Source organism: Tenrec ecaudatus, chromosome 16, assembly GCF_050624435.1.
Source record: "Tenrec ecaudatus isolate mTenEca1 chromosome 16, mTenEca1.hap1, whole genome shotgun sequence".
Lineage (NCBI taxonomy): Eukaryota > Metazoa > Chordata > Mammalia > Afrosoricida > Tenrecidae > Tenrec > Tenrec ecaudatus.
In genome coordinates, this window is record NC_134545.1 from 28,873,786 (window position 1) to 28,901,776 (window position 27,991).

The window sequence follows — 27,991 nt, forward strand, 5'->3', positions numbered from 1 at the left end:
GAAGAAAACCAGCCCCACTGCTGAGGACGGCTGTGCTCCAAGATATTTTCAATGGCTGTTTTTTGTTTGTTTGTTTTGGTGGGGGGGAGGGGAAGGGAGATGGGAGGAGGGAAGTAGATCACCCAGCCTTTCTTCTGAAGCATCTCTAGATGGTTTCAACCCCCTAATCTCCTGACTAGCAGTTGAGCATGTTAAGGATTTGCACGACCCAGAAGTTCCTAATTTGGAATTTGGGTTAGAACTGAAAACACCAGGACCACGCCCCCACAGATGCATGCAACCGGATGCAGCCTCCACCCACACCCGGCTGCTTCCCTGCTGCCTCCACCACCACGGGGTTTTGTTGTCTTGCAAAATCTTCCACCGTCCTTTAGAGCTGAAGCCAGAACAGGACCCTGGCGGCTTCAGCCCCTGCTCACCGTCCGACCTCGGCAGTTTAAATAGAATAAATACAGGGAAGGAGACAGGATTCTCCGAGAAAGAGTCAACAGAAAAGACAATTGATGCTTGAGGGGTTCAATTGAATGCCACATGGTCCCAGGATGGGTCTCGGGAGGGAGGTGGGGGCTGAGTTCACCCGTGTGAGTTCCCTTCCAAGTGCAGCCTCCCTAGATGGAGACTTCGTATTCTCTGGTTTCCTGTGAGGGAGAGAAGCACAGAGTTAGTAGACCCTTGGGGGGGGGGGGTGTGGGCGAGGGGGTGCCTATACACCTGAGTTAACTGGCTGAGTTACCACTCTCTTAGGGCCACCCTCCTCTGATGCGAGCTGGCAGAGAGCATCTTCAAGGAAAGGGCCGGTTTCCCCAAGCAGGGTCACAGTCTCAGGTTCAGGGGTGAGGCTTCAACAGACCATTGGTGGTGGTGGTGGTGGGGGTGGGGGTGGCGGGTCGCCCTTATGCTCCTAAAAGGACAATGGCACAGCAGGGGGCTGAGACTTGTGCCAAGCACGTCTGCAGTGACCCTGAGCAGCACTCTGCCCACCTTTCATCTCAGGACGAGGAGGAAAGATTTGGGAAGCAGAGCTGGGCCCTCCAGCCAACAACCAGCCAGTCCAAGGCTCAGACCAGGAGCATCACCCTGTTGGGATGAGTTAAAGATGCCACCGACATGCTGAGGAACAAATCCATGCTTGTTGTTAGCTAGTTGGCTCACTAATGCACCCACTGACAACTATGAATTAAATCAAAGCTAGGACCTGTGTGCCAGTTTGTTGACTGTGGTGGCTCGCGTGTGGCTGCCACGCTGGAAGTATACCACCGGCATTTCCAGGAGCAGCCGGGTCACTTTTGAGGACTAGGGTGCTGCCGGCCCAAACCGTGGTCTTTTCAATCACCTCATCTGCATGTGAAAACTGGACGCTGACTAAGGGAGGCTGGAGAAGACCCGGTGAAGAAGGCTAAATCCACCAGCCAGAATGCTCCTTTGAAGTGAGACGGGGAGACTTTGGACACCTTTTCAGAGGAGCCAGTCCCCAGAGGAGGACATCGTACTCAAAGGGCCACTGAGAAAGAGGCAGACGCCCAACCCAGAGGCTGTGACAAGGGGCTCAAACCTGGTGACGATGGTGAGGTGCATGGAGGGTCAGGGGTGCTCCGTTCAGCTGTGCATGGTGTTGCTGGCCCCTGACAACTATAGTACTGACTACTGGTACTAGCCGTCTCTGCTGAGGATGGGAAGCTCCTTCGTGGCAGGAACCATATCTCTTTGCTTCACAACTCTGCTTCCTGGTACCCAGCTCAGGCCCTGCCACCCCAACATATAGCCGCAGTGTCCACTGCCACTGCGTCATACTCGGCCACCAGGCCATCACTGGGCCCTGACCCTTCTCCGCCGTGACCCCGTGGAGCTGCCCCTTCTTCCAGGGACCTTGCTACCAGAGGAGTCGTCAACTCAGATATTATGAGGGGATGGTCTCCTTGTGAGCAAAAGGAGCACTCGACTTTCCATGCCAGCGGAACCGGGGAGAGGAAGCGGCCACTCACCCCTGTCTCATAAATGGGGTTGTCAAATTCCGTCTCCACGGTGATCTGGCTATAGGGGTGTGCGTACATCAGCGGCAGGCGGAGGTTGGAATAGTACCGACATCTGCAGGGGAGAGGAGAAGGGAAGAGCCAGTGCTTGAGTTACAATATGGGTACCCCCAGCAGCTCCGCCAGCACTGACCTATCTGCTGTAGCCCGGGTGACTTGTCAGGTTATGTGTTGGGCTGCTAACTGCAAGGGCAGCAGTTCAAACCCACCAGCTGGCCCGTGAGAGCAAGATGAGGCTGTCTGTCTCGGAAACCCACAGGGACCACTCTGTCCTCTCCTATAGGGTCGCTATGAGTTGCGTGGACTCAGTGGCAGCGGGGATTTAAGGACTCCTCTTCACTAAGAACGATGAGGAGAGTGAGACAACCTTCTGCCGGCGAGGGATACCAAGGGGAACGGCAGAAACCTAATTCCCTCTCACCGCTCACCCTGCCAGTGGTGACTCACGTGGGCCTTTCTTTCACCTGGAAGGGGATGCAAATCCCTCCTTAGTGCAGCAACAATGAAAACCTGGACCCCACTGCCCTCGAGGGGCTCCTGACTCACAGCGACCCTAGAGGACAGAGCAGAACTGCCCTTCTGCTTTTCCAAGGCCATCAGTCTTTACGGAGCAGACTGCCTCGGCTTTCTCTTTATACACCCAAACCAAGTCAAATCCCCAGACGCACTGCCATCCAGTTGACTCTGACTCATAGCACCCCCGAGGGGCAGGGTAGAATTGTCCCTGTGGGTTCCCAAGTTTTACCTCTGAATGGGAGTAGAAAGCCTCATCCTTCTCCCAAGGAGTAGCTAGTGGTTTCAAATTGCTGACCTTGTGGTTGCAGCCCAATGCCTAACCACTACACCAGGGCTCCTTGTCTCTTGTACAGTGAGCGTTTATTAAACACCTACTAACCACAAAGTTGGCAGTTCAAACCCACCAGCCACTTTTTTGGAGAAAGACGAGGCTTTCTACTCCTGTAAAGAGTCAGAGTCTCAAAAGCCCACAGAGGCAGCTCTACCCTGTCCTTCAAGGTCACTGTGAGTGACACACTGTCCTCACCTTTGCTTGTAGGATGCTGTGATTCAGCTCCCTTCCCAGGAGCAGAAAGCTTCATTTTCCTCCCACAGAGCATCTGGGGGGTTCGAACTATTGACCTTGTGGTTAGCAGCCCTACATATAACTCACTGTGTCCCAGGGCGCCTGACGGGGCATGGAAAAAGTCACTGCCATGGAGTCCACACTGACTCACCGTGCCCACAACCACAGCCGATCCTACCCCATCTCCTCTTCCCGCGGGTCAAGCGTTATCCTTGGTTCTGGTGACAGTGTGTGGCTTGTGACCTCAGATCTTGGTAAACACACTCTCTCTCTCTCTCTCTCTCTCTCTCTCTCTCTCTCTCTCTCTCTCTCTCTCTCCCTCTTCCAAGCTGTGGATGGAGACCTGGAGAGCTCGAGGCTCAGAGGGAAGAGGCCTTGTCCCATAGTATGCCGCTCCCTCGCCCTCCATAGCCCCTCTTACCTGGTGATGTAAATGTAGGCTCCGCCCAGCAATAAAGAGATGATGAGGACCGGGATGAAGATGGCCAGCGCCATGTTTCCGCCTTCCAGGGACGACTCGGCTGCCGCTTCTGCTACTGAACACACACTCAGGTAAGGCCTCTGGGGCTCACACACTGCCCCATGCAGCCTCCCAGCTTCCACGCAAGCCCTGAACCCGAGTGAAGGACTGACCGCCCAGAGCCTTGGACATGGGAGGACCAGCACCAGGCGGAGCAGAGGCTGGGACTTGGCCAAGAGCCTCGGGGTGATGAAACATCATTGTCTTGTGAGTCCCAGCAGTCTAGTCTGGTCTGTTGGATCATCTTGAGTTTTGTTCCACATCCCTGGCCGGCCCCCATCCCCCCTTCAAGTGGGATCCCTTTCAGAGGTGTGGGTAGTCATTTGGGCACCCTCCAGTTCGTCTGGTCTCAGGGTCTGATGTTTGTGTGGGTCTTCGATTCACTGGCCTCAATGATGGCAGAATCCTTTAGAAGGGAACCCGTTGGGCCAGCCCATCAGGGCAAGCAGCATGACACTATTTGAACGTTATCATTGCTGTTGGTAGGAGCCTTGGTGGGCTAAGTGTGTTAAGCCTTGGGCTCTGACCCCAGGTCAGCAGTTTGAACCCACCAGCAGCTCTGTGGAAGAAAGACGAGGCTTTCTGCGCCTCTAAAGAGTTACAGCCCTCGACAGTCATAGGGGCAGCTCTACTCAGTCCTACAGGGTTGCGATGGGCGGGATTCACTGACGGCAGAGGCTTCTTCCTCTGAGGTTGTTATTGTTGTTGGTGGATTCTAAGTGCTGGCGACCCCTGTGTGCAGAGTTGAACTACTCCGAAGAGTCACCACAGCTTGCCTTCCGATGTGCCTGAGGCTGGGGCTGGCCTTGCTTCCCCAGGACCTCCTAACCCTGATCCTACCACACCCATTTAACCACAAGTTTTTAACAAGCAGTCAAAATCTGGTTAAAAACCAAATTCAAGGATGGCCTTGGGGGAACTTCCAAATGTGACACTGGGACATTCCACAGAGTGGTCAGAATTCTAAAAACCAAGTCTCAGGGACGGGGACAGATCGGGGTGAGTGTCTGGGGGTGCACACCAGTGATACGTCTCCCTGTCAGGTGGGAGTTTTGAGCCCACCCGTAGGATCTCAGAAAAAAGTCCTGGAGATCTACTCCTCCAAACCCAGCACTGGCACCCTCAGGGGGCCCACTTATCCTCAGACACATGTGGAGCCTCTGCGGGTCAGAATCCACTCAACTGAATAGGCTGTAGGGCCCTGGGGTGGAGTGGGTTCTGGGCCTCTATTTATTTATTTTGTAGAACAGTGGGTGGTCCTGGGCCCCACACTAAAAGGAGTCCTGGTGGTGCAGTGGTTAAAGTGCCTGGCCATGACCGGCTGTTCTGTGGGAGAGAGATGCCATGCGGAGTCTGCGTTCACATAGATCACAGTCTTGGGCACCTCACGGGGATGTTCTCCTCTGTCCCAGAGGGTCACTAAGAGTTAGTAGAGTTAGTTGGGGTGGCACACACTACCAGGCTTCTAAGTGGAGCTTTCCAAACCTCTCTGCTCATTGGAGGAAGGGTGGGCTTGTTGCCATAAGACTTATGGGCTCCTACCCAAGGCTACTCAATCACATTGGCCCACACCGCAGTTTCATAAAAGTGCCAGAAGAACACGTTCAAGATCACTGTCTGAAGTGGCCAATGCCAGAGGCCCAGGGAGACTAGGGGACAGGACAACAGAGAGAGGCTGAGACAGGGAGACCTTGAGACCCAACAGAGGAGCCGCGCAGAGGCTAGGGAACTGTGAGACAGAGTGACCGGCAGGCTTCTTGGCCCAAGGAGACAGAAGCAAGGGACCACTGCTGGCTGAGAAGAGGTGTGGCATGACTGCATCCTTCCTGTTTACTGGTCCTGACTTGTGATCACTAGGGCTGTTGGCTGAAAGAAGAGCGGTTTGAAGCAGCCACTCGACAGGAAAAAGACAGGGCTTTCTACTCCCGTAAAGAGTTCCAGTCTTGGAACCCCACAGAACCCCTGTCCTATGAGGCTGCTATAGGCTGGCGCCAATGCAATGGCAGCAAGATCTTGTTGTCTTTATCAGCTTCCCCAGCGGACCTGTACTTGTGGAGGATATGAAAAAGGATGACCAGGAATGGGCTCTGGGCAGCCCCGGGGACATCCAGATGTCCCGACCTTGGTCGGTCAGCAGCCACCTACTATAGCATGTTCTTATGGTGCCCCTCGGCCTCACCTGGGGGCTCCCGTGCCCCACTCAGTCTGGGGCAACACTGGGAACTGCCACAGCTGTTGTGGCATGGCAGTGGTCCTTCCAAGCGTGGCTCGAAGACCCTGGAGCAGCTTAGCCTGCAGGTTTCTTCTGCAGTTCTCCACAGTCCTGTCTCACAGAGCTTGGCTGGACGTCCATCTACAACCATTACCCAAGCCCCCCCGGGGCCGGAGACACCAGGGCCCCCAGGAAAAGGATGAGCACAGCATGTTCTGCGGGGCCCATGACCTTGGAGCCTGTAGGATGCTCTCATGACTCATTGGTCGGCACCTACAGGGAATCAAGTTTCTAGGTACAAAACTCCTGTGGATCCCGTTTCTACATTGCCCATGGCGTGACGGACATGTGGCCTCCCTCACCCTTCCAGCATAGCCTGGTTCCTTCTCCCTGGTAAGGCTCGAAATGCCACCGGCAGATGAAAATGAGGAAGCGGACTGGCAGGGTTGAAGCCTTGTCCCTTGCTCTCCCCTCTGACGCACTCTGGGTTTCCATATTTTATGTGTTTGTCTTCATGTCGGGGTTTATCTCCGATGCGTTTTGTCATTGTGGATAGCCTGCTTGACTCTTTGTTAGGTGTTTTTCTATAGGAACCCATAGAGACAGCACTCACAGTAAGGCTTCCTGGGGGGATAGTGAGGGAGAGGAGTTGGGGGCCAAGGGGAGCTGACATCAAGGAGTGCAAGAAGGAAGAACATGTTTTGAAACTGATTTTGGTAGCCGTTGTACAGCACTGCTTGATGTGACCGAACCATGGAAGTGTAGGGTGTCTGGATTAGCTCCTAATAAAATGGCTTGGTTAAAAAAAAAAAGTTAAAAGCTACCTGCGACGTAGAACAGGGACCCCCGGAGCATCACTCACACCACCTGGGCCCAACTCAGTGATCTACTGTCAGAACGCGCAGTCTGGCTCTGGAAGCAGTCCCAATGGCTTAACTGGTTGGCAGTTTTCTAAAAACGATGCTGGGTGGAGAATGAACAGAAACGTATTCTGTCCTGCAGCCTGGGCGTTCTAGCGGTCCAATAGGGTCGGTGGGCTGCTGACCACATGGTTCCAGGTTGGAAACCACCAGACGAGACTTTGCTCCCCTGAAGGAGTTACCATTTGGGAAACACACAGAGCCACGTCCACCCTGTTCTGGGTAGGGTTGCTATGAGTGGAAATCAGCTCGATGGCAGTGAGTTTTTGGGGGGCAGAGGGTCACTGTGAGTTGGAACCAACTCGATGGGTGCAGGTGACCACAGCTGTCAAGGCAGTTCGGTACTTGAATTCTTAACCGCGCTGAGCAGGATTTGGGCTTGATTCCCAGGCGTGCGTCTCAGTATCCCTCGTGCCCAGCCCCAGCCCATCTGCCAGGGGCTGCATGCTCCTGTGAGGCGGAATACACGTCAGCAGAGCTTCCAGAAGGACTGAGGCAGACCAAGAAGAACGGCCTGGCGAGCCATGCTGGACCTCAGCCCACAAAGACCTTACGAGCCACATGTCTGGGGCTGCTGTGAGTTGGCGGGGTGGGGATGGAGGGGTGGTGTGTGTTCTAAGGCAGAACCACAACACAGAGAGCAGGATGCCCTCCTGAGAGAGCACATGGCTGGACAGAAGAGGCCACAATGTGGAAAGACAACAACCACGAAACCCTGGCCAGCTTTTCAAGACCCGTGACACGTCCATACCCCCCACTGGCACTTCTTAATGAGAGGGAAAGAAGGAGGGACCGGGCACCGTCCCGAGGAGTCCAGCCCCGCGTGCTGCAGACTTTCCAAGCCTGTCACCTGCTGGCAGCAGATCACCAGGCCTTTCTTCAGAGGTACTCCTAGGTGGGTTCCGACCTCCCAGTTAATAGCCAGGTGCTTCACTGTTTGCGCCACTCAGGGACCTCCTCCCCAAACCAGGAGGGTGCTTAGGATGAAAGGCAAAGTTTCCCCATGTTTATTCCCATATTATTGCCTTCCCCCACCCCCGGCTAAGGCAAACCCTTGGTGCTAGAGCTGTGCCTTCCGAGGCAGAAGGGCTGTCATCTAGGACTGCCTGGTCAGCACAAGCAGATTGAGCATTACATCTCGTCCACATCCTGAAAGAGGGCCTTTCAGGACAACATGACATGTCTGCACATGCTCGCCAGCACTCAGAGGGTGTAAGCTGGTGGGCAGGTCATGCCAAGAGCTGCCCGTGTTGTCTGCGGCTAGCGTGACTTACTGGCTCTCTTCACGATGTGACTCACCTTCTAGAGCATGCTCGAAGCTGTCTTGGTTCACTGCAAAGAGAGATCAAGGAGCGCCGGTCAACGTCAAACAACCAGGAGATTCTGCTCAGGGTCCAAGCCCATGCCACCTTCTCCCAAAGCCTCTGCCAGGCTCTTACTTAGCCTGTCTGCCCCCTTCCCTCCCCCCCACCCGGCCACTCCCTGGCCCGCTGTCACCATCCAGGACAGAGTGGGACTGCTCCACGAGACCTGACTCGAGCAGAGGAAACATGGAGTGTCATGGGAGCCAAGTCCTGGGTGCACAGGAGAAAAGTGCTCTCCCAAATCTCACCCGGAGCTCCCCAGGAAATATCAAGAGCAACAGTTCTCAACCTGTGGGTCGCGACCCCTTTGGAGGTTGAAAGACCCTTTCACAGGGAACGCCTAAGACCATTTCACCGGGGTCGCCTACGACTCATATTTCTGATGATCTTAGGAAGAGAGACACCGTTCCTCTATCCATCTCTGGGTGGGTCTGACTACCTGCAGATACGCCCACATATGAGAGTACCCAGTGTGATGACATCATTGCACTAACCCCATCACATACACCCCGTACAAATACAGGTGTATGTGACAGGGTTGGCGCCATAATGTACTTATGCGGACCAGTCACACATGTGTAGAGAGCAGCTGCTGGCTTGAAAGCAGCAGTATTGGAGGTAAAACAACACCTCATGAATTATAATTACTGGGTAAATGTAAAATCATGTAAAGTCATCAAATACTGCAAAAAAAAATCTGTGCCAGGGGAACTTAATCTGGATGCTGATCAGTCTTTTTATATTCAGCTGTGGTTATGTTCAATTTGTAATGATGAAAATTCATCCTGCACATCAGATTTGCTTTACGATTCATAACAGTAGCAAAAAGACAGTGATGGAGTAGCAACGAAAGTCATGTCACGGTTGGGGTCACCAACACAGGAGGCACTGAATGAAAGGGTCACGGCAGGGGGAAGGCTGAGCACCACTTCCTGAGAGGCTTCTAGCTGTCGATGCTCCCTTCGGGATAACCCCACTGCCGCCCAGCGGGTCCGGACTCACAGCCACCCTCCGCAACAGAAGGACACGCGCCTCGAGGGCTTCTGAGATTGTCGCCCTTTCCTGCGTTTATGGATTTGTGTTGGACACATTTTCTCGTGAATCAGGTAGGGGGTTTGCGTTCCAGATCCTCAATGTTCCATTTAACAGCTCGAACTCTGTAGCAAACCTCCCTGCAGCGTGCCCGGCTCTTTTCTTGGAGGGAACCGCGGCTCCCCCTCCCCCGAGTCCTGCGCCACCCTCCCAGGTGGACCCATGTGGCAGCCGTGGTGTCAATCCGTCTCCTTGGGGGTCTTCTAGTTCACCGCGCCTCCACTCTCCCAAGCGTGGAGTCCTTCTCCAGGGGCTGGTCTCTCTCCATAACTGTCCACAGGACGTGGGATACAGTCTTGCCGTCCTGGCCTCTACGGCGCACCCTGCTGCACTTCTTCACGACAGAGTGACTTGCTCCGTTGGCAGTTCACCATGTTACTTTTGATATTCTTTGCCCGCACCATCATTCCAACGCATCCATCCTTCGCCTGTCTCCCTCGGTCTATTCCAGCGTTCACATGCACCCCCTCCATCAAAGTCTGTCTCTTTGCTTTCTTTCTTGGAAACCGGCTTGTGTGTCACACAAGATTTCTAGTCTGTTTCCATTTGACTTTTCCCCAAGGTCTGTTGCTTTCAGCATGAAGCGCTCTTGTTTCCGTTTCCCTCCTTTTATAGGCACGGAGATTATCACCATATCTTCCTCCCTCGGAGTGGCTGGTCGGCTCTAACTGCCGACCTCTCGGTTAGCAGACAAATGGTTAACCCGCAGTAGGACCTGGGCTCCGTCATCGACTCTCTTTAGTGGAAGTCCTTGGCCGTAGGGTCTGCCCACATCCCAGAGGGAAAAAACGACAGGAAGACAAGACCAAGGACTGCATCCCTCACCAGATGCCAGTCCTTGTGCCGCATGACCCGGATGAGCGGACAGGCACAGAGAAGGACATTCACCTGCTTGAGATACAGAGCTTCTGAGGGATGGAGGCAGAGCTCCATCCAGAACAGCCTGATCATCCTTTAGCTCTGCCCTTGACTCCTTGGCTGGGGTCTTCTGGCAAGGGAGTTGGCGGGGAATTCTCACCATATGGGGGAGATTCTTGGCACCTCATGAATGCCCCCCTCTTGTTAGTCACTGGAGGCCCTGGTGTTGCTAGGCCAGGTTCTAGTGGCACTTCCAGACTGAGATGAACTAGGAAGAAAGGCCTGCTGCTCGACCCCCCAGAGTCAGCCATTGACAGTCGTGTGGATCACAGGGGTCCCACGCTCCTGGGACGGCTCAGGACTGGGCCGGGGTGTGTCTTCTTTCGGCCTGGGGCCTGGGGCTGCCATGCATTGGGTGCTGGCAGGATGGCAGTCATGCCTTGGCTATCCCTTATCAGAGCATGTGTGTTTCTTTCATTCAGCTGTAATGCCTACTCTAGAATAAAGAGGTTTCCTTTCTCTTCTACTTTGTGTGGAGAGGTGTGCTGGGTTGGCGTGAGAGTCTGCTTTTAATTGTTGATGGGGTACTGGTTACACCTTGGGCTGCTAACAGCAAGGTCAGCAGTTTGAAACCCCCAGCCGTTCCAAGGGAGAAAGACAGGGCTTTCTACCCCTGTAAAGAGTCACAGTCCCGGAAACCCTCAGGGGCGGTGCTCCCTGTCCTGTGGGGTCACGATGAGGCGGCATCGGCTTGACGGCTGTGAGTTTAGTTTGGGCTTTCCCCAAGAATACTACAGACTGATTGAGGACACGATTTTCAACTTCGAAGCCAGGATGCACAAATAAGAGGCTTGGTGGCCCACTAAACAAACAAACAAACAACATGCAAAAAAACCCAAACAGCAAAACAAAATACCACTGCTATAGAATTGACTCTGACTGTAAATCTTTACAGCCTCATCTTTCTCCCAGGGAGCGGCTGGTGGGTGTGAACGCCTGACCTTGCGGTCAGCTGCCCACTGCTTATCCTACAATGTTACCAGGCCCAATGCAGTGATGTGGAAATGTAAGGCTGCAGTTCCCCCATCCCTAGAGAGCTCTTGGGAAGATGAGACTGTCTGCTTCTATAAAGACAGCAAAAGCTATGGGGTAAATCTGGCTAGACCAGAGAACACACATTGATTCAGATAAGAGTTCTCAAAACTCCTCAGGAACAGTGGTGGGAGTAGCAATATCATGAGGGGGGGCTGGTCAGGGACGGGAAAAAGCGAGAAAGGGGGAACCCATCACAAGGTTGGCTATGTAACATCTCCCCTCCCCCCTGCGAAGGGGACGAACAACAGAAATGTGGGTGAAGGGAGACAATGGACAGTGTAAGATACTAAATAATAATAACAATATATACTTGATCAAGAATTCTCGAGGGTGGGGTGTGGGGAGGGAGGGGAAAAAAGAGGAGCTTATACCAAGGGCTCAAGATGGCTACATATGTACAAATATGCTTGATTCAATTGATGTATGGAGTGTTACAAGAGCTGTAAGAGCCGCCAATAAAATGATTTTTAAAAATCTATAGGGTTGCTGGGGGTGCCCTGGTGGCGCAGAGGTTAAGTGTTGGGCTGCTAACCACAAGGCCAGCAGTTCAAACCACAGCAGCTCCAAGGGAGAAAGAGGAGGCTTTCTGTTCTGTAAAGAGTTACAGTCTCAGAAGCCTTGCTGGAATTAACTCAATGGCAGTGAGTTGTAGAACTGCTTTAACTTGGAATTTGAATCATGGTAATGGCAAAGAATGCTGAAAGCATCATGGACCGCCAGGAGAACAGACAAATCTGTGTTGGAAGTACAGCCACTGTGCTCCTTAGAGCCTCACGCACCCTGGACAGGGGAAGGACATTATGCTTGGTAACATGGAGGGCAGTGAAATAGAGGCAAGCCCCCAAGGACGGGTGGATACGGTGGCTGCATCCATGTACTCAAACTTAGCAACAAGTGTGAGGATGGCGCAGGGCTGGGTCGTATTTTGCTCTGTTCTACATCGCGTTGCTGTACGTCGAAGTGACATGACAGCAGGTAACAAAACATGAGTTGGAATTGCTTGGGAGACGGTGGGTTTTCAGGAGTGCCGCAGATGATCAAAGTCTGTTTAGAAGAGGTATTTGACCACATAGACTTCACCGTCTGAGCAATGAAGAGGCATGGCATCTCTTAGTGGGTGACATGAGCTTTTCCCCCCAGGAAGCATAGAGTCATGGTGACATCGCAGATTGAATCACCTTAGTAAGTGGTCTAGCCTTAGAGAAAAGGCGCCCTGTTGGCATAATGGTTAAGCTCTTGGCTGCTACCCAAATGTTCCGCCCCCTCCCCCAAGGCTCTGCTCCAGTGAGGATGATGCCTTGGAGACCCAAAGCCCATCTGTAGACAATTGGACATCTCCTCACAGGAGGGTCACAAGAAAGGGTCCAACCAACCAGGATGCAGTATAGCAACGACAAAACACAACATTCCTCTAGTTCTTTAATGCTTCCTCCCCCAACTATCGTAACCCTAGTTCTACCTAACAAATCTGGCTGGACCAGAGCATATACACTGGTATAGATAAGAGCTCTCGACACATGGAATCTGGACAGATAAACTCCTCAGGAACAGTAATGGGAGCAACAATACCGTGAGGGTCGGGGTAAGATGGGGGAAAAAGGGGAAGCACTGATTGCAATGATCGACGTGCAACTCCCCTCCCCCAGGGGGACAAACAACAGAAAACTGGGTGAAGGGAGACAGCGGGAGGTGTAAGATATGAAAATAACAATAATTTATAATTTATCAAGGAGTCATGAGGGCGGGAGGGTGGCCGAGGGAAGGAATAAAGAGGAGCTGATATCAAGGGCTCAAGTGGACAGAAAATGTTTAGAAAATGATGATGGCAACATATGTACAAATGCGCCCGATACAATTGATGTATGGGTTGTTATAGGAGCTGTAAGAACCCCAATAAAATGATTTATGAAAAATAAAAAGATGAAGCCTTGGGGAGCTGTGGGGAAGCCCGCTCTGCCTTACAGGCTGCTGTGGGTTGGAATCGACTCAATGGCGGTGGGGCGAGTCTTGGGTGACTTGAGGGATCCAACATCACCACCATCAGCTTGCAGGTGGCTCAGCTGAAGGTCGACGCTTTAAAGGTCGGCAGTTTGAATCCACCAAGTAGCTCCACAGAACAAAAGACCTGGTACCTGTTTCCTGAAAACCCCAGTCTGGCTGGCCCTGCGGGACAGTTCCACACTCTGTAGCACCTGGGGTCGCTGGGACTCAAGACCGAGACAGCAGCTAACTAGCCAGCAATGAGCATGGCCGCCACCACAGCTCCTCAGGACGAGCTTGTGACCCGCACCGCGCTCCTGGCAGCTGTCTCCTCTCACAGTCTCTTTACCTTTGCAAACAGGCAGGGGTCCGTTCCAGTGGGATGGCTGTCCCAGGATGCACCGGATGGTGACCTCGCCCATGAGCTCGAAGCCCTCGTAGCACATGAAGGTGAGGGACTCTCCAGGCAGGTAGAGACGCTTATACAAGATCTGGTACCCATTTTCAGGCAGCCCGGGGTTGTCACAAGCCAAGGTCTCCTCCGCTGAAACGGAAGACAGAGGAGCAGGGGTGAGATGCTGACAATCTCTAGTGCCCCCAATGGGTCCCTGAGGAACCCTGCTAGCACAGTGGGTTCAGTGCTGGCTGCTAGTGAGCATTCAGGTTGGCAGTTTGAACCCGCTGGCCGCTCTGAGGGAGACACATGAGGGCGACTGCATCTGTAAAGACCGATAGTTTCACCCTGTCCTATAAGATCGCTGCGGGCCATGGTAGACTAGGAGGCAACGTGTTTTTTTGTTTCTTACCAGGTCTCTGCGAGCCCCAGTGGCCCAGTAGTTAAGTACTCAGGAGCTAACCGAAAGGTCGGTGGATCCAACCCATGAGCCTCTCCTTGGGAGAGTCTGTCCCTATACAGAGCTCCAGTCTCAGAACCCCACAGGGGCAGTTCTATTCTGTCCCGGAGTGTTGCTATGAGTCGGGATGGACGCCATGGCAGTGGCCTGGGCTTTTACTCGGTCCCTAGGTGTCCTGAACCATTTGCATGCAGCTAATGACCAAGGTGTTGGTTTGAACCCACTTAGCACAGCATGGAAGAAAGGCCTGCTCCCGTGAAGACCTGAACCCCCACAGACCAGTTCTGTGCCCTAACATGTGACTCCCTGACATCAGAGTCTGTGACACCCAAGACCCATGGTCTGGCTCTGTTCCACTTCCCCTGCGTCTCCTCACTCCATCTTGACTCATCATGAGCTGTGGTGTCCCCTTCTGCAGTCTCGCCCTCCTCTCTCTCAGCACACATCACACATGGCCACAAGAGGACGCACGGGACAGTGGAAGTAAATGCTTTCCATTGAGTCTGGGTTCGTTGAGTCTAGGACGCGTGGTGGCGCCATTGTTACACGTTGGGCTGCTTAACCACGAGGTCAGTGGTTTGAAACCACCAGCTGCTCCTCTGGAAAAAAAGCAAGGCTTTCTACTTCCATAAGAAGTTACAGTTCCATAAGCAGTTCTACCCTGTAGGGTGGCTGGGAGTCAGCATCAATTCAATATTGCTATTGTCTTAGCTATGTGACCCCTAACAGGTGACACAACCACTCCGTGCCCCAAGTTTGTCACAAGTAAAACGGAGGCAACAGTGGTCCCTATCTCCTTGGAACTCGGTGGTGGTGGTGGTGGGGGGGGGGTTCAATGAGGAGACGCTGTTAGCTGCCCGCAGGAGGATTCGGATCCATGGCGGCCCGTGTGTGTGGCGCAGAAGCTGCATCTGGTTGTGTGGCTGCCGTCGGAACGGAAGTGGATGCCAGGTGCCGTTTTCAGCAGCACTGCTGGGTCGTTTGAACAGCTGCCACCCTAGGCTGGCAGAAGAGCTGGAACTGTTCGTGCCACCTACACTCAGAAGTGCAATCCACTGCCACCGAGTCAATGCTGACTCACAGTGACCCTCTAGGACAGAGCAAAACTGCCCCTGTGGGTTTCCGAGGCTGTTCATCTGGTCAGAGCAGATCGCCCCTCTTTCTTCTTCTGTACCACCTGCTCACTCAGTGCCATCAAGTGGACTCCAACTCAGAGTGACCTTCTAGGACAGGGTGGAACTGCCCTTGTGGGTTTCTGAGACGGCAACTTGTTGTGGGAGTAGAAAGTCTCATCTTTTCCTGTGGAGTGGCTAGTGGATTTAAACTGCTGCCTGTGCGGTGGGCAGCCCAAGGTGTAGCCAGCACACCACCTAAGGATGTACTGAATATGATGTTGCGGGCTGTCCCATCGGTTCTGACTCGCAGGACCCGTGTGACAAGGTGGACAGTGCTCCTAGGTGGTTATCTTTACCGTGTTTATTGAAACCACCCGCTGCTCCACAGGAGAAAGGCAGGTCTTTCTACTCTCAACAACAGTCCTCAGCTCAGAAACTCGCAGGAGCAGATGGCCACACCTTCCCCTATGGGGCCCCTAGTGGGTTCGACCTGCTGACTCTTCAGCTAGCAAGCCAGCGCGCAACCATCGCACTGCCAGGCCTCCTTTTGCTGAGACCATAGCCTTTGCTGTTGAGTTAATCTGGCCCGTAGTGAACCTGCAGGACAGACCAAAACTGCCCCATGGGGTTTCCAAGCTGTCATATTTACAGAAGCAGACGGCTGCAGCATGCAGTGGGTGGGCTTGAACGGCCAACCTTCCAGTTAGCAGTAAAGAGCTTAACTTGTGGGCCACCAGAGCTTCTGGTTAAGTAAGATTCCCCACTGCCATTGGGTTGATCCCAACTCACAGGGCAGGGTGGAGGTGCCCCTCTGAGTTTCTGAGACTACATCTTCACAGGGGCAGACAGTCTCATCTGCAGAGCGGCTAGTGAGTTTGAATCTCCAATCTTGTGGTTAGCAATCCAACGCTTGATCAATAAGGAGTGCCTATTAAATAAAGTAATGGGGGTCAAATGCTTAGCTTGTGCTAGGAATTTAGTCTAAAAACAAACAACAAACAAAAACCAAATGTCACTGTCATGGTCAATGCCGACGTCCAGCATCCCGGTGAGTGTCTCAGACTGCAGCTCTTAACTGGAGGAGAAAGCCTCCTCTTTCTTCCCAGGAGTGGCTGGTGGTTTTGAACTGTTGATCTCGTGGTCAGCAGTTGAAGGCACCACTACTATGCCACCAGGGCTCCTCAAGGCATATAGTAGGTGCTCCATAAACAATGGGCATGCTGTTGAACTTGCACCTCCTTTCCCTCCCATCTGACTGGGATGAAGCAATTGATGACCTACGGTGAACCGTCCTATGGAGAAGGAGCACTGGGAGCATAGTGGCTATGAGTTGGGTTACGGTAAACAAGGTTCAAAGTTCAAACCCACCACCCACTCCTTGGAAGAAAGACGGGGCTTTCTACTCCCGTGAAACCATTACCGTCCTGGAAACCCACAGGGGCAGCTCAGCCCTGCCCTATGGAGTGGCTGAGTCGGCCTCGACTCGATGGCAGTGAGGCTGAGAGAGAGCAGTGCCTGAGAAGAGATGTCTAGCGAGCTCCTGCAACAGCAGCCAGCGGAGGCCCTGTGGGATGCAGTTGTTCTTTCACGCGCTTGGGGCCGCTGGGAGTGGACAGCGACTCTGTGGGGACAGGCGGTGGCATGAGGACATCTGTGACTGGAGGCACAGCAGGGGAGCATCATCTGATACGCTGTCCAGAAGCCCCCCCCGGCCCCCCCCCCCCGTGCTCTACGAGAACAGTGTACGCAGCCGGTCTGATTGTTATTTGTCCTCACATCCCAAGTCACAAACCAAGTCCCCACGAACTGGCCGGCAGGTGGCAGTGCGACACTGAACGAGTGCCCCATCACCTTTTCCCTGAAGTTCCTTTCGGGGAAATGAACAGATGGAGTAATACAACAAATGTTTACCGAGCACCTACTGTGTGCCAGGGACTGTCCGCGGCCGTGGGGATACAATGGTGACAATATAAACACGACCCTGCCTCCACGTGACGTAAAGAAGCAGTCCAGCTGTCCACATTCCCCAGGGAGGGCTCCGCACACTGCAGCCACTCCCTCCATCCCTTCACCCATGTGCTCCACAAACTCCTACTTCCTGGGTGCTGAGGGAGATGGAACAAGGACCCAGGCTAGGTTCTTGTTCCGGGTTGTAAAGGCGCAGAGTGCGAGCAGGTCTTGGAGGTTATTCCACAGTGCCCACCCCTGGGATGTGTTCAAACCCCGGCCGTTAAGTCCGTTCCGATCCACTGGGACCCCACACCCTGTAGGCTGCCCGAGATTGTGGCCACTTGCAGTGGTTGCCAGACCTTTCTTCAGAGGTGCCTCGAGATGGGTTTGAATTGCCTGCCAGCTAGTAGTGTGTACTTAATGCTCTGCGCCACCGAGGGACTCCAGTGACATGCTAGGATCACCCTAGTTCAGCTAATTTCCTGATTCCACTTCTCCCTCAAACTCACTGCTGGTCAGATGATTCTCACTCATGGCGACCCTATAGGACAGGGCAGAGCTGCCCCTGTGGGTTCTGAGACGGCAACACTCTATGGAAGTAGTAAACCTCCTCTTTCTCCCATGGAGTGACTGGTGGATTCAAACTGCTGACCTCGCAGTTAGCAGCCCAACTCAAAATCCACTATGCCGCCAGGGCTCTTCTTAGGCATGTTAATGTCGTTTCCTCATTGCCCTTGAGTCGTGCCATTGTGGGGTCAACACTGTGTAGCTAACTGTAATGTTGGAGGCCACGAGTCGCTCTTTGGCAGACAGAGGATGCTGTCTGCTTCTGTAAAGACTGACAGCCTCAGACGCCCTAGGGAGCAGTTCTTCTTTGGTCGCTAAGAGTTGGAATCAACTTGACAGCAGTGGATTCGATTTGGGGTGTAGGTGCAATACAATCGATGGAGCCATGCCATTCTTTTCCAAGAATCCTTTTCTAGTTTCAGTCTGCCCATCTCTTTAACTACAGGGGAATGGGAATACTGTTCGAACCAGGGCCCCTGAGTTAATGGCCCCCGCCCCCAATCTGTCAGTGTGCCTCCAGTATTGATCACCCTGGTGGACGATCTTCTGTGGAGCTGTCAGACTAAGACAGACTAGGAAGAAAGACCTGGAGATCTGTAAATGAGAACCTTATGGCTCCCTCACCCAGAAGGCGGTGTCGTGGTGGTGGAACTCAGAATGTGCAGTGACCACAGCAGGAGCCAGCCAATGGCTGTGGCCACTGTGAAGGGCTGGGGAGCCTTTCGGTCTGTCGCACGGGAGGCTGTCTGGCACAGGAGCTGAGTCCACAGCAACGTCCGTAGTGTTGCCAGTGGTCTGGGAAACGCAGGGCCAGGCACCCTCCACTCTGTTACACCCGAGGCTGCCATGAGCAAGAGCTAAACTCAACCACGTCTAACAGCAGCAGCGCAAAGAGCCGTGGTGGCGCCGCCGTGAGGTGCTTGGCTGCGACCCCCAAAGGTTGTCGGTTTGAAGCCACCAGCTGCTCTGCTGGAGGGCAGCGCTGGTGACCTGCTGCAGTAAAGGCAGATGCAGGGTCTGGGAAACCATGTGGGGTGAGGAGGGAGCTACACACACCCTGTGGTGATGGGAATCAGCTCGATGGCACTGAACAACAAGCAGCAGCAGCAGGGGAAACTGAGTGGCGATTAGCAAGCAGTGTTGGCTGAGAACTTGCTATAGCTCGTGACGTTGCTGAGCTCCCTGGGACGTGCAGCGTGGGCTCGTGGCCCGCCTCAAGGTTGGCAGTGTGAATCCAGCCAGTGCTGCTGTGAAAGAGAGGCCTGGCAGTGTGCTTCCTGATGGGTGATGGCAATCGCCAGTCTGTGGGAGTGGGTAGCCTCGCCGTCCTTGTCCCTGGTGGGGGTGAACTGTGGACTTTTCCGTCAGCACCCCTGGGTGTGGCCCACTGAGCCACCAGGGCTCTGACTGCAGGCTCAATTACTTAAAAACTTAACATCTTATCCTTTGTTTTCCCTCTTGACCCCCTTTTGAAACTTGTTCTGGTTTTTATTATTCCTGCTTTCTTTTGGATTGAGGTCTTTGTGTCATTTTGTTGTTGTTTTGTACGATTTTTCTTGCTATGAAATCCAGGCTAGATGAATCTATAGGGATAATAGCTAGATCAATAGTTCCTTAGGATTATGGCAGGGGAGGTTGTGGGGGAGATGGAGAACTAATGATAATGGGTACATGAGTGAAGACATGTTCTAACATGGATGGTGGAGCTGATGGCACAGCTCTTTGTCATATATTGAAACCACTGTGTAGTATGAAAATTATATGATAATTAAAAAAACATTAAAGAAATGAAACAAAGGTAGGAGCCAGGAAAACCCTGTGGGGCCGCCCTGCTCTGTGTCACTGGGGGATGCCAGGGGCCTGAATCCACAAGACAACAGCAGGCAGTCTCATCGCGGCCATGAGCTTCCCCGCTGATGGTTAGTATGGTGGTTAGGACACAGGTGCATCTGGAGACACACAGACGGATGAACGCCAAGATCTGCTGGGTTCCCACGCTCTCTCCCTGCCTCCAAGTCCATGCTGACGCAGATCCGCCCCCATGCGCGTTTCTGAGACTCATAACTGTTTACTGGGGCAGAAAGCCCTGTCTTTCTCCCTCGGAGCTGCTGGTGGTTTCAAACTGCTGACCATACGAATCACAGCTCAGCGCTTAACCACTACACCACACAGTCCCCTGTATTTCGTGGTTCTGCACTGGTGGTGCAGTGGGTTAAGTGTTGTGCTGCTCATCGGATGAAACACACAACGTTCCTCTCGTTCTTAAATGCTTCCTCCCCCACCCCCACCCCCACTCTCATGATCCCAAGTCTACCTTACAAATCTGGCTAGACCAGAGGATGTGCAAGTGGTACAGACAGGCACTGGAAACACAGGGAATCCAGGGCGGATGATCCCTTCAGGACCAGTGGTGAGAGTGGAGATACCAGGAGGGTGGAGGGAAGATGGGGTAGAAAGGGGGAACAGATTACAAAGATCTACATATAATCTCCTCCCTGGGAGATGGTCAATAGAAAAGTGGGTGACAGGGGACATCGGACAGTGGAAGATATGATAAAATAATAATAAATTATGAGTTATCAAGGGTTCATAAGGGAGGGAGGACCGGGAGGGAAGGGAAAAAATGAAAAATGAGGAGCTGATTCCAAAAGCCCAAGCAGAAAGCAAATGTTTTGAGAATGATGAGTGCAACAAATGTACAAGTGTGCTTTACACAATTGACGTATGTGTGGATTGTGATAAGAGTTGTATGAGCCCCAATAAAATGATTAAGAAGAAAAAGAGGCAAGTCTGTTTGGGAGAAGTATGGCCAGAGTGCTCCTGAGGGCAAGGATGGTGAGCTTTCGTCTCACGTTGTCGGGAGAAACCAGTCCCTAGAGAAGGGCGCCACGCTTGGCGAAGGAGAGGGGCCGAGCAAAGAGCTTACCCAGTGGGCCCTGCCTCCTCCAGGAGCTGGTTGGTTGGTAAGAGAGCAGTCGTTAGTTGCAGCCATGCAGCTGGGCACCATGACCTTGCTCAGCAGCTGGGGTTGCAGAGAGTGGGGTATGTGGGTGGGGTTGGAGGATGAAGATCTGGGATGGAGGAGCAGTGAGTCAGGCTTGGCTTGGAATTCTGGTCTGTCCACTCCCTGATGCCTGGCTCGAGGGAGGCTCCTCATTAGCTCTGGTCCACTTGGCCTCTCTTTGCGTGGACATACCTGCACCCCTGGAGGAGAGTTTTGTGAGAGCTCAGTGTGTTGGCGGAGTGGGTTAGGAGTTGGGATGCTCAACACAAGTCAGTGGCTTGACCGCACACAGCCACGGGGCAGCTCTCCTCTGTCCTCCGGGTTACTGTGAGTCGCAGAGGACACGATGGCAGTGAGTTTGCACTTTGGAAGGATGTCTGCATTGTAGAAGGGCTTGGGGTGCATTTGAAGGGACCCATGAGGCTGGAGCGGCTCTGTGCTCATTCATTAGGCCATGCATCCTAGGCCTGCAGGCCACGATGGCCCGTGGGCCACATGAGGCCCGCCGAGGACATTTATCCAGCCCACTGGGTATTTTTGCCCCATTTTGTTTATTTACTTCAAAATAACATGTGTGCAGTGTGCATAGGAATTTGTTCATAGTTTTTTTAAAACTGTAGTCTGGCCCTCCAATGGTCTGAGGGACAGTGAACTGGCCCCTGTTTAACAAGTTTGAGGACCCTGGGCTAGGTAAAGGAGTGGGGCCGTGGAAAGGAGGAAGACCTTTGGCAGGGAAGAACAATCGTGAGCTTGGTGCTTTGCTCTGTTGCACCTCGGGTGCTGTGAGTCAGAGCCGACCCAGTGGCACTGCACAACCCTTCGCACCTTGGAGCAGCTGTCTTTGCGTTGTCTCTGGGCCACCGCCACCTTCTGGATGACAGAAGGAAACACTGCTCAGTCCTGCACCCTCCACGCCACCAGCAGCCGACTCCCACCCACTGCCACAGCCCATCTCACTCAGGGTCCCCCTCGCCCTCACTGGCGCTCGACACCACCAAGCACGGTGTCCTCTCCCAGCGACTGGGTCCTCCTGAAGATGATGTGTCGGAAGCAAGCGAGCGGGACCAGTGGTTTTCATGGGCTGATTTTCAGAAGTAGCTCGCCAGGCCTTTCTTCCTAGTCTCTCTCAGTTTGGAGCCTGCACTGAAACCTGGCCAGCATGGGTGACGCTGTTGGTACACGTGATGCCAATTCCAGCAGCATGGCCCCAGGCAAGCCACAGCAGAATGATGAGGCTTTCTGTTCCTGTAAAGATCGCCGGGCTGGGAAGCCACGGGGGTTGTGTCTACCATGTCCTATAGGGTCTTCATGAGGTGGAGTCAGCTCACTGGCAGCGAGTTTGGTGTAGGATGCACTCTGAGGGCATCTTGCGATGCTCACCCAAAGACTGGCAGTTCAAATCAACAAGCTGCTCTGAGGGAGAAAGACGAGACTGTCTGCTTCCGTCAAGATTGACAGCCTTGAAAACCCTATGGAGCAGATCCACACAGTCCTCCGGGGCTGCACATTCGTATGCAGTAGTGGGTAACCTGCTCAATTCAGAGTGGTCATTCTTACCCAATTACTACCAGGCTCTAAGTCACGTGCTTCATCTGTATACAGAACAAGCATGTGATGTTTCTTTACTGGTTACGGACATTTTTACAGTCACCGATTTTGTCAAATTTCCTGGCCATGTAGCCACAATGTTATAGTAATTAGTGTATTTGGACCTAGATCATTAACTCTTCTCGAGACTGGAAACCAACCCCCTGACCCGCCACCAAAAAAATGAAACCACCACACTTGCTGCCGTGGAATGGATTCCAGGTCCTTGCGACCCTGTGGGCCTCCCCCGCCCACCCCGAGGGCTCTGAGCCTGGAACTCACTACAGGAGTCCAGGGTCTCATCGTTCCCCTGAAGAGCAGCAGGACTTTTCAAGCTGCTGACCTGACGGTTAGCAGACTAATACGTAACTATTTCACCACCAGTGCACCATCTTTGAGAATGAAATAATAATGAATGGAATAGAATGAGAAAAAGTTGTAAGTTGTAGCTTATAATGTCATAATTCAATATTGAAAGAGTTTATAAAATCATGTTGGTTCTAGGAGAGGTATCACATACCGTCCTGTGATTAAAATCGACACTAAACATGGCTCACTGGGATTTGGCATGGTGTGGGACGAGGCCCATGGGGTGGCAATAGTGATGTCTTCGCCTCTAAGTGGGTCAGGAGGTGTAAGGCCCTAGAGGTGCGGTGGCTCCGTGCTTAGTTGCCAACCCAAAGGAAGATGGTTTAGACCCAGCTGCCTCTCCGCAGGACAGAGATGAGGCAGTCTGCGGCTGTAGGGATTACATCCTCAGAAACCCCATGTCTTACAGAGTTCTACCCTGTCTTATTGATTGACTATGCTTTGGAGTTAAGAGCCCTGGTAGTGTGGTGGGTTATGAGTTGGCCTGCTAACCAGAAAGCGAGCGGTTCAAAACCACCAGGCATTCCTTGGGAGAACCATGAGGCTTTCTACTCCGTTCAAGAGTGGGAACCCACAGGAGCAGTTCTACTCTGTCCATTAGGGTCAGTATGAGTTGGAATTGACTCAATGGTAGTGGATTCGATGACACACCACAGCACTGTGTACGTATGTAAGATACATCTGTATCTATCTATGCAGGGGCTTCAAAAAGTTCATGGAAAAATGGAATAAAAAGATGCTGGAATTTTTCCACAAACCATCTGAAGCCCTCTTGTATGTGAGTCAAGGAACCCTGATGGTAGAGTGGGTTACATGTTGGGCTGCTCCACGGGAGAAAGACGAGGCTTTCTACTCCTATAAAGAGTGACGCTCTTAGAAACCCACGTGAACAGTTCTACTCTGTCCTATGGGGTCGCTAAGCATCAGCATCCACTCGATGGCTGTGGATTGGAGTTTGCATATGAGTCAACTGGGACTCACGGCGACCCCTGCTCTCATGATTGTATGTGCATGTGAGCGTGTGGGCCAGACTGGAACTGAGCACCCTTGGGCTCTCAGTGGTCAATTTCTTCAGCAGTAGAGAGACAAGCCTTTCTTCCAAGGCCGATCTGGGCAGACTCACCACCCAAGTACTGTTCTCACAGGGCTATCAGTGAAAGAAAAGAGGGTCTCAGGCAGAGGACTTAGAACCAGGACTCAGAAGTGTACCGTAATCCTTATAGTACAAGTGCTCTGAGATGTGTGAGCCTTTGTTGTGCAGTTATGGTGATAATAGAACCTTCTAGAAAGTTGGAATGGACAAGGTGGTCATGGCATGTTTGTTTTTTAACCCCTAAAGGGAAGGGTAGCTTCCCCAGCCACCCCTGCCCTCCCAGTGAGTCAGAAGGACAGAGTAGAGGTTGTATCAGCCTAGTGCACTCACAGACACAGTGGGGCAGGCGGGAAGTCCAGATGGGTGTGCCAGTCTCTCGGCTGTAGCAGGTCAGAAGAGAGCTTCCTTCCAGCACGAAGCCCGGGTTGCAGGTGTATTGGATGGTAGTGCCCACCAGTAGCACGGGGTCTGAGATCAAGCGGGTTGAGTGGTCCACCTCTCCAGGGTCAGTGCAGTACATAACTACACAGGGTGAGACACAGAGCAAGAGGCCGTGAGTACGAGGTCGCCGTCCATCACAGGGCAAAGGAGAAGGTAGCATGAGCTGTGACAAAGAGCAGACCCAGGTCCTGCAATTCTACATAGACCCTTCGATAGGCCTTGCTGTGCTGCGATTCTAGAGACACTTTGACAAGGCTTGCTGAGTTCTCAGCATCTCTGGCGACTCCCCCACTTTGGTTCTGTTCCCCCTTTGGAAGAGAAAGCCCCCTTTGCTTATGAAATGTGGGGCAAGAATAGGTCAGGATGCAGGAGCTGAATTGAACTTTACAGGAGCCTCAGGTTGCACAATGGGCTGGTAACCACCAGGCCCACAGTTTAAAACCACCAACCTACTCTTGAGTGATAGACAGGGCTTTCTACTCCCACAGTAAAGAGTGACAGTCTCGGGGGAGGTTGCAGGGAAGTAGGGGCCAATAATGACGAGCACAGGAAGGAAGAAAATGTTCTACAACATTGTGGTGCTGATTGTACTACTCTTCTTTGTGTGACTGAACGATTGCGTTGTATGACACGGGAATTATATGCCAATGAAGCTGTTCAAAGAAGGACAAAAGTACAGCCTCAGAAACCCACCGGGGCAGGTCTACCCTCTCCTATAGAGTCACTATGAGTTGGCATCAACTCAATGGTAATGATTTTGGTTTGGTTTCCTGGGGAGTCTTGGTGACATAGGGGTTACATGGCGGTGGCTAACAACAAGGTTATCAGTTGAAACCACCAACTGCTCAAAGGGAGAAAGATCAGGCTATCTACTCCTGTACAGACTGACAGACTTGGAACACACAGGGGCAGTTCTACCCTGTCCTATAGAGTTGCCATGAGTGCAGGTTGACTCAACAACACGCACGAACTTGATGGCAGTGGGTTTTGTTGTTTGTTTGTATAAGGTCACAGTGGCTACCATGACGGGTCCAAATATAACAACAACTGTGAGAATGGTACAGGACCAACCACTGCCCATCAGATCTCTATGAACCAGAACCGACTTGATGGCACCTAACGACAACAGGTCTAGGGATTTACCAACAGAGCTGTGTGCACTGGGAGCCAAAGATGTGTGTGTGACCTTGTGTCTCACACCTCCTGCTTGTGAAAAGGGAGCCATGTGCAGACATGCATACTATCCTACTACCCTCCACTCCATCCTGACCCACAGTGACCCTCTAGGACAGAGCCCAGTGGCTGCCTGGGGTCTCTCAGGCTGTCACTCTTTATGGGAGCAGAGAGCCCCACCTTTTTCCCAAGGAGCAGCTGGTGGGTTTGAACCTCAGCCCTTTCTTATGGTTAGCAGCCTCGTACTTAATTGGCTGTGCCACTAGGGCTCCTTGCCAACAATAGCGGAAGTTAATTTTCATGGAGCAGGTGTTGTGTGGAGTCCTGAGCGGCCATTCAACAGAACAAGTGGGAGGAAGTGCTGCCTATGTAGTGTTTGGATGTAGCCCAACAAGCATCCATTATTTTTTAATTAAAAAAATCAATAGAGATAAGAGAAAAACAATAACCCAATTAAAAAGAAGTGAAGTGGATAGTGTGGGTGATATGGAAAGATACCCAGGCCTCAGTGTGTGTGCGTGTGTGTGTGTGGGGAGGGAAGCCAGCGTCAGGGCAATGTGTTTCATCTGATCCCTGAAAAAGATTGAGACAGTTATTTCTGTATGCATTTTCATAGGTGCAATGAAGCCTTGGGGACATTGTGGGTTATGTGTTGGGCTGCTTACTGCAAGGCCAGTCATTTGAAACCATCCACCACTTCTTGGGAGAAAGATGAGGCTTGGCATAGTGGTTACACATTGTGCTGCTAACCACAAGGTCAGCAGTTCAAAACCACTAACTGCTTTGTGGGAGGATGAGGCTTTCTACTCCCATAAAGAGTTCCAGTGACCCATCCTCTGTAGTCTCATGTAACCAAGGGAACTTCCTCTCACCTGCTGTAGTGCCTCACATGGCCAAAGGCAGCTTGGCCAACACCCTACATCACTCCATGCTGCTGCGGGAATCTCTGTCCAACCTCCATGGTGATCTAGCTGACCAGGGCAATTCTGCCCACCATCTGCATTGCTCTACAACAAAGCGGGCACACACAACTGCCTTCTGCAGCACTCTTGTTGCAGCAGGCAGCCCCACATGCCCTCTGCAGCACCCCAAGCTTCCCTGGGCCACACCATCACAGCTTCTTGGAGATCACCCAGTGCAGCACCATCCTCATGGGTCCACCATCACCCAACCAGCACCCCCTGAGAGGACCATCCAACTTGTCCTCCAAATAACAGAATACTGGTTGACTAGGGAAAGAGTGAAACCACAGGAGGATAAAGCAGTGGACCAATCCTATAGTCAAATTAACTGAAGGCAGTTTGAAGAAGCATTCCTACGAGTCTGCCAGATAGAGCCCAGTGCTCTTTGACTCTCTGGAAAATGGCACAGGGCTCCAGTAAAACACTGCAACACAAACAGCAATCAGCCCCAACGACTTCAACAAAAGAACAGGAGAAACAAAAGGCAATGTTGGAAGATATTCTCAACCTAACGACTTGCATAGGAGAAGCAGACATTGATGTGCCACAGAAAGAGATCTTCAGAATGCTGTTTGGAGCCATACAGAATATGAGGGAAGCAATACAGAAAAAGAATGAAATGATAGAGAACACGAAGACCATACATCAAAGGAAAATACAAGAGCTTAGGGATGAGATAACAAAAAAAAAAACAGTAGCAGACACACAGACTTTGCCAACCGACTGGAGGAGGCAGAGAACCACACCAGTGACCTAGAGGATAGCCAAGCAGACTTTCACAAACGTGAACAAAAGTCTAATAAGATCATCAGAGAAGCCAAAGAAAACCTAAGAGCTATATCTGATGCTATGAAGAGGAACAACATAAGAATAATTGGATTACTGGAGGAAGACACAACAAAGACGTCAACTGCAAAAATAGTGAGAGAATTCTTGGAGGAAAACTTTCCCAGCTTAATGAATGAAAATCAGGCAACCATTCAGGAGGCTGAAAGAACACCAGATAAACTGAATCCCAAGAAGACACCAAGGCACATAATAGTTAAACTACCCAACTTTGAGGAAAAGGAGAAAATCATGATAGCAGCTAGGGTAAAACAAGCAGTCCCATATAAAGGTTCCCAAATAAGAATATGCTCAGACCTATCAGATGACACTATGAAGAAGAGGAGAGAGTGGAGTAAATTATGCCAAAAATTGAAGGAAAATAACGCAAACCCAAGAATACTCTATTCAGCTAAATCATCTATCAAGATAGATGGCTAAGTAAGAGTCTTCCCAGTAAAGGAAAAACTCTAAGAATACAGTAAAAGAAACCCAGCTCTAGAAAAGATCCTTTCTAACCCAGTATGGGCAGAAGAACAGCACTCACTGAGCACAAATATAGAGACCACCGCATAGAACAACCTCACCCAGAGGGAAACAAGGAGAAAACAGCTCCCAAGATAGCATTGATTTAAGGGTGGAAAGAAGTCAAGAATGAAACACACACACACATACACACACGCACACACACAACACATTCATACGAAAGGGAGGTAGGAAAACACTCAATACAAAAGGTGTAAGATAACACCACAAAGTCCACAGATTGATGTAATAACCCTGAGTATCAATGGCATGAACTTAGGCATTAAAAGGTCTAGCAGACTGACTTAGAAAACACAACTCATGTCAATCTGCTGCCTACAGGAGACACAACTCATGATCACAGACAAAAATGG

The 27,991-nt window shown here is 52.0% G+C and overlaps 1 protein-coding gene across 1 annotated transcript in view; it reads right to left on the bottom strand.

Annotated features, from left to right (window-relative positions):
* Positions 1–517: 517 nt before the first annotated feature.
* Positions 518–27,991, bottom strand: part of SEZ6L (seizure related 6 homolog like) — an 87,610-nt gene continuing 60,136 nt past the window's right edge. The window contains exons 11-16 of the mRNA XM_075533415.1: positions 24,022–24,213; positions 13,502–13,696; positions 8,063–8,095; positions 3,533–3,644; positions 1,983–2,085; positions 518–638 (exon numbers count right to left, since the gene is read on the bottom strand). Coding sequence (XP_075389530.1) covers positions 609–638; positions 1,983–2,085; positions 3,533–3,644; positions 8,063–8,095; positions 13,502–13,696; positions 24,022–24,213 — 665 coding nt within the window. The 3' untranslated portion in view covers positions 518–608. The remainder of the gene's footprint in view (positions 639–1,982; positions 2,086–3,532; positions 3,645–8,062; positions 8,096–13,501; positions 13,697–24,021; positions 24,214–27,991) is intronic.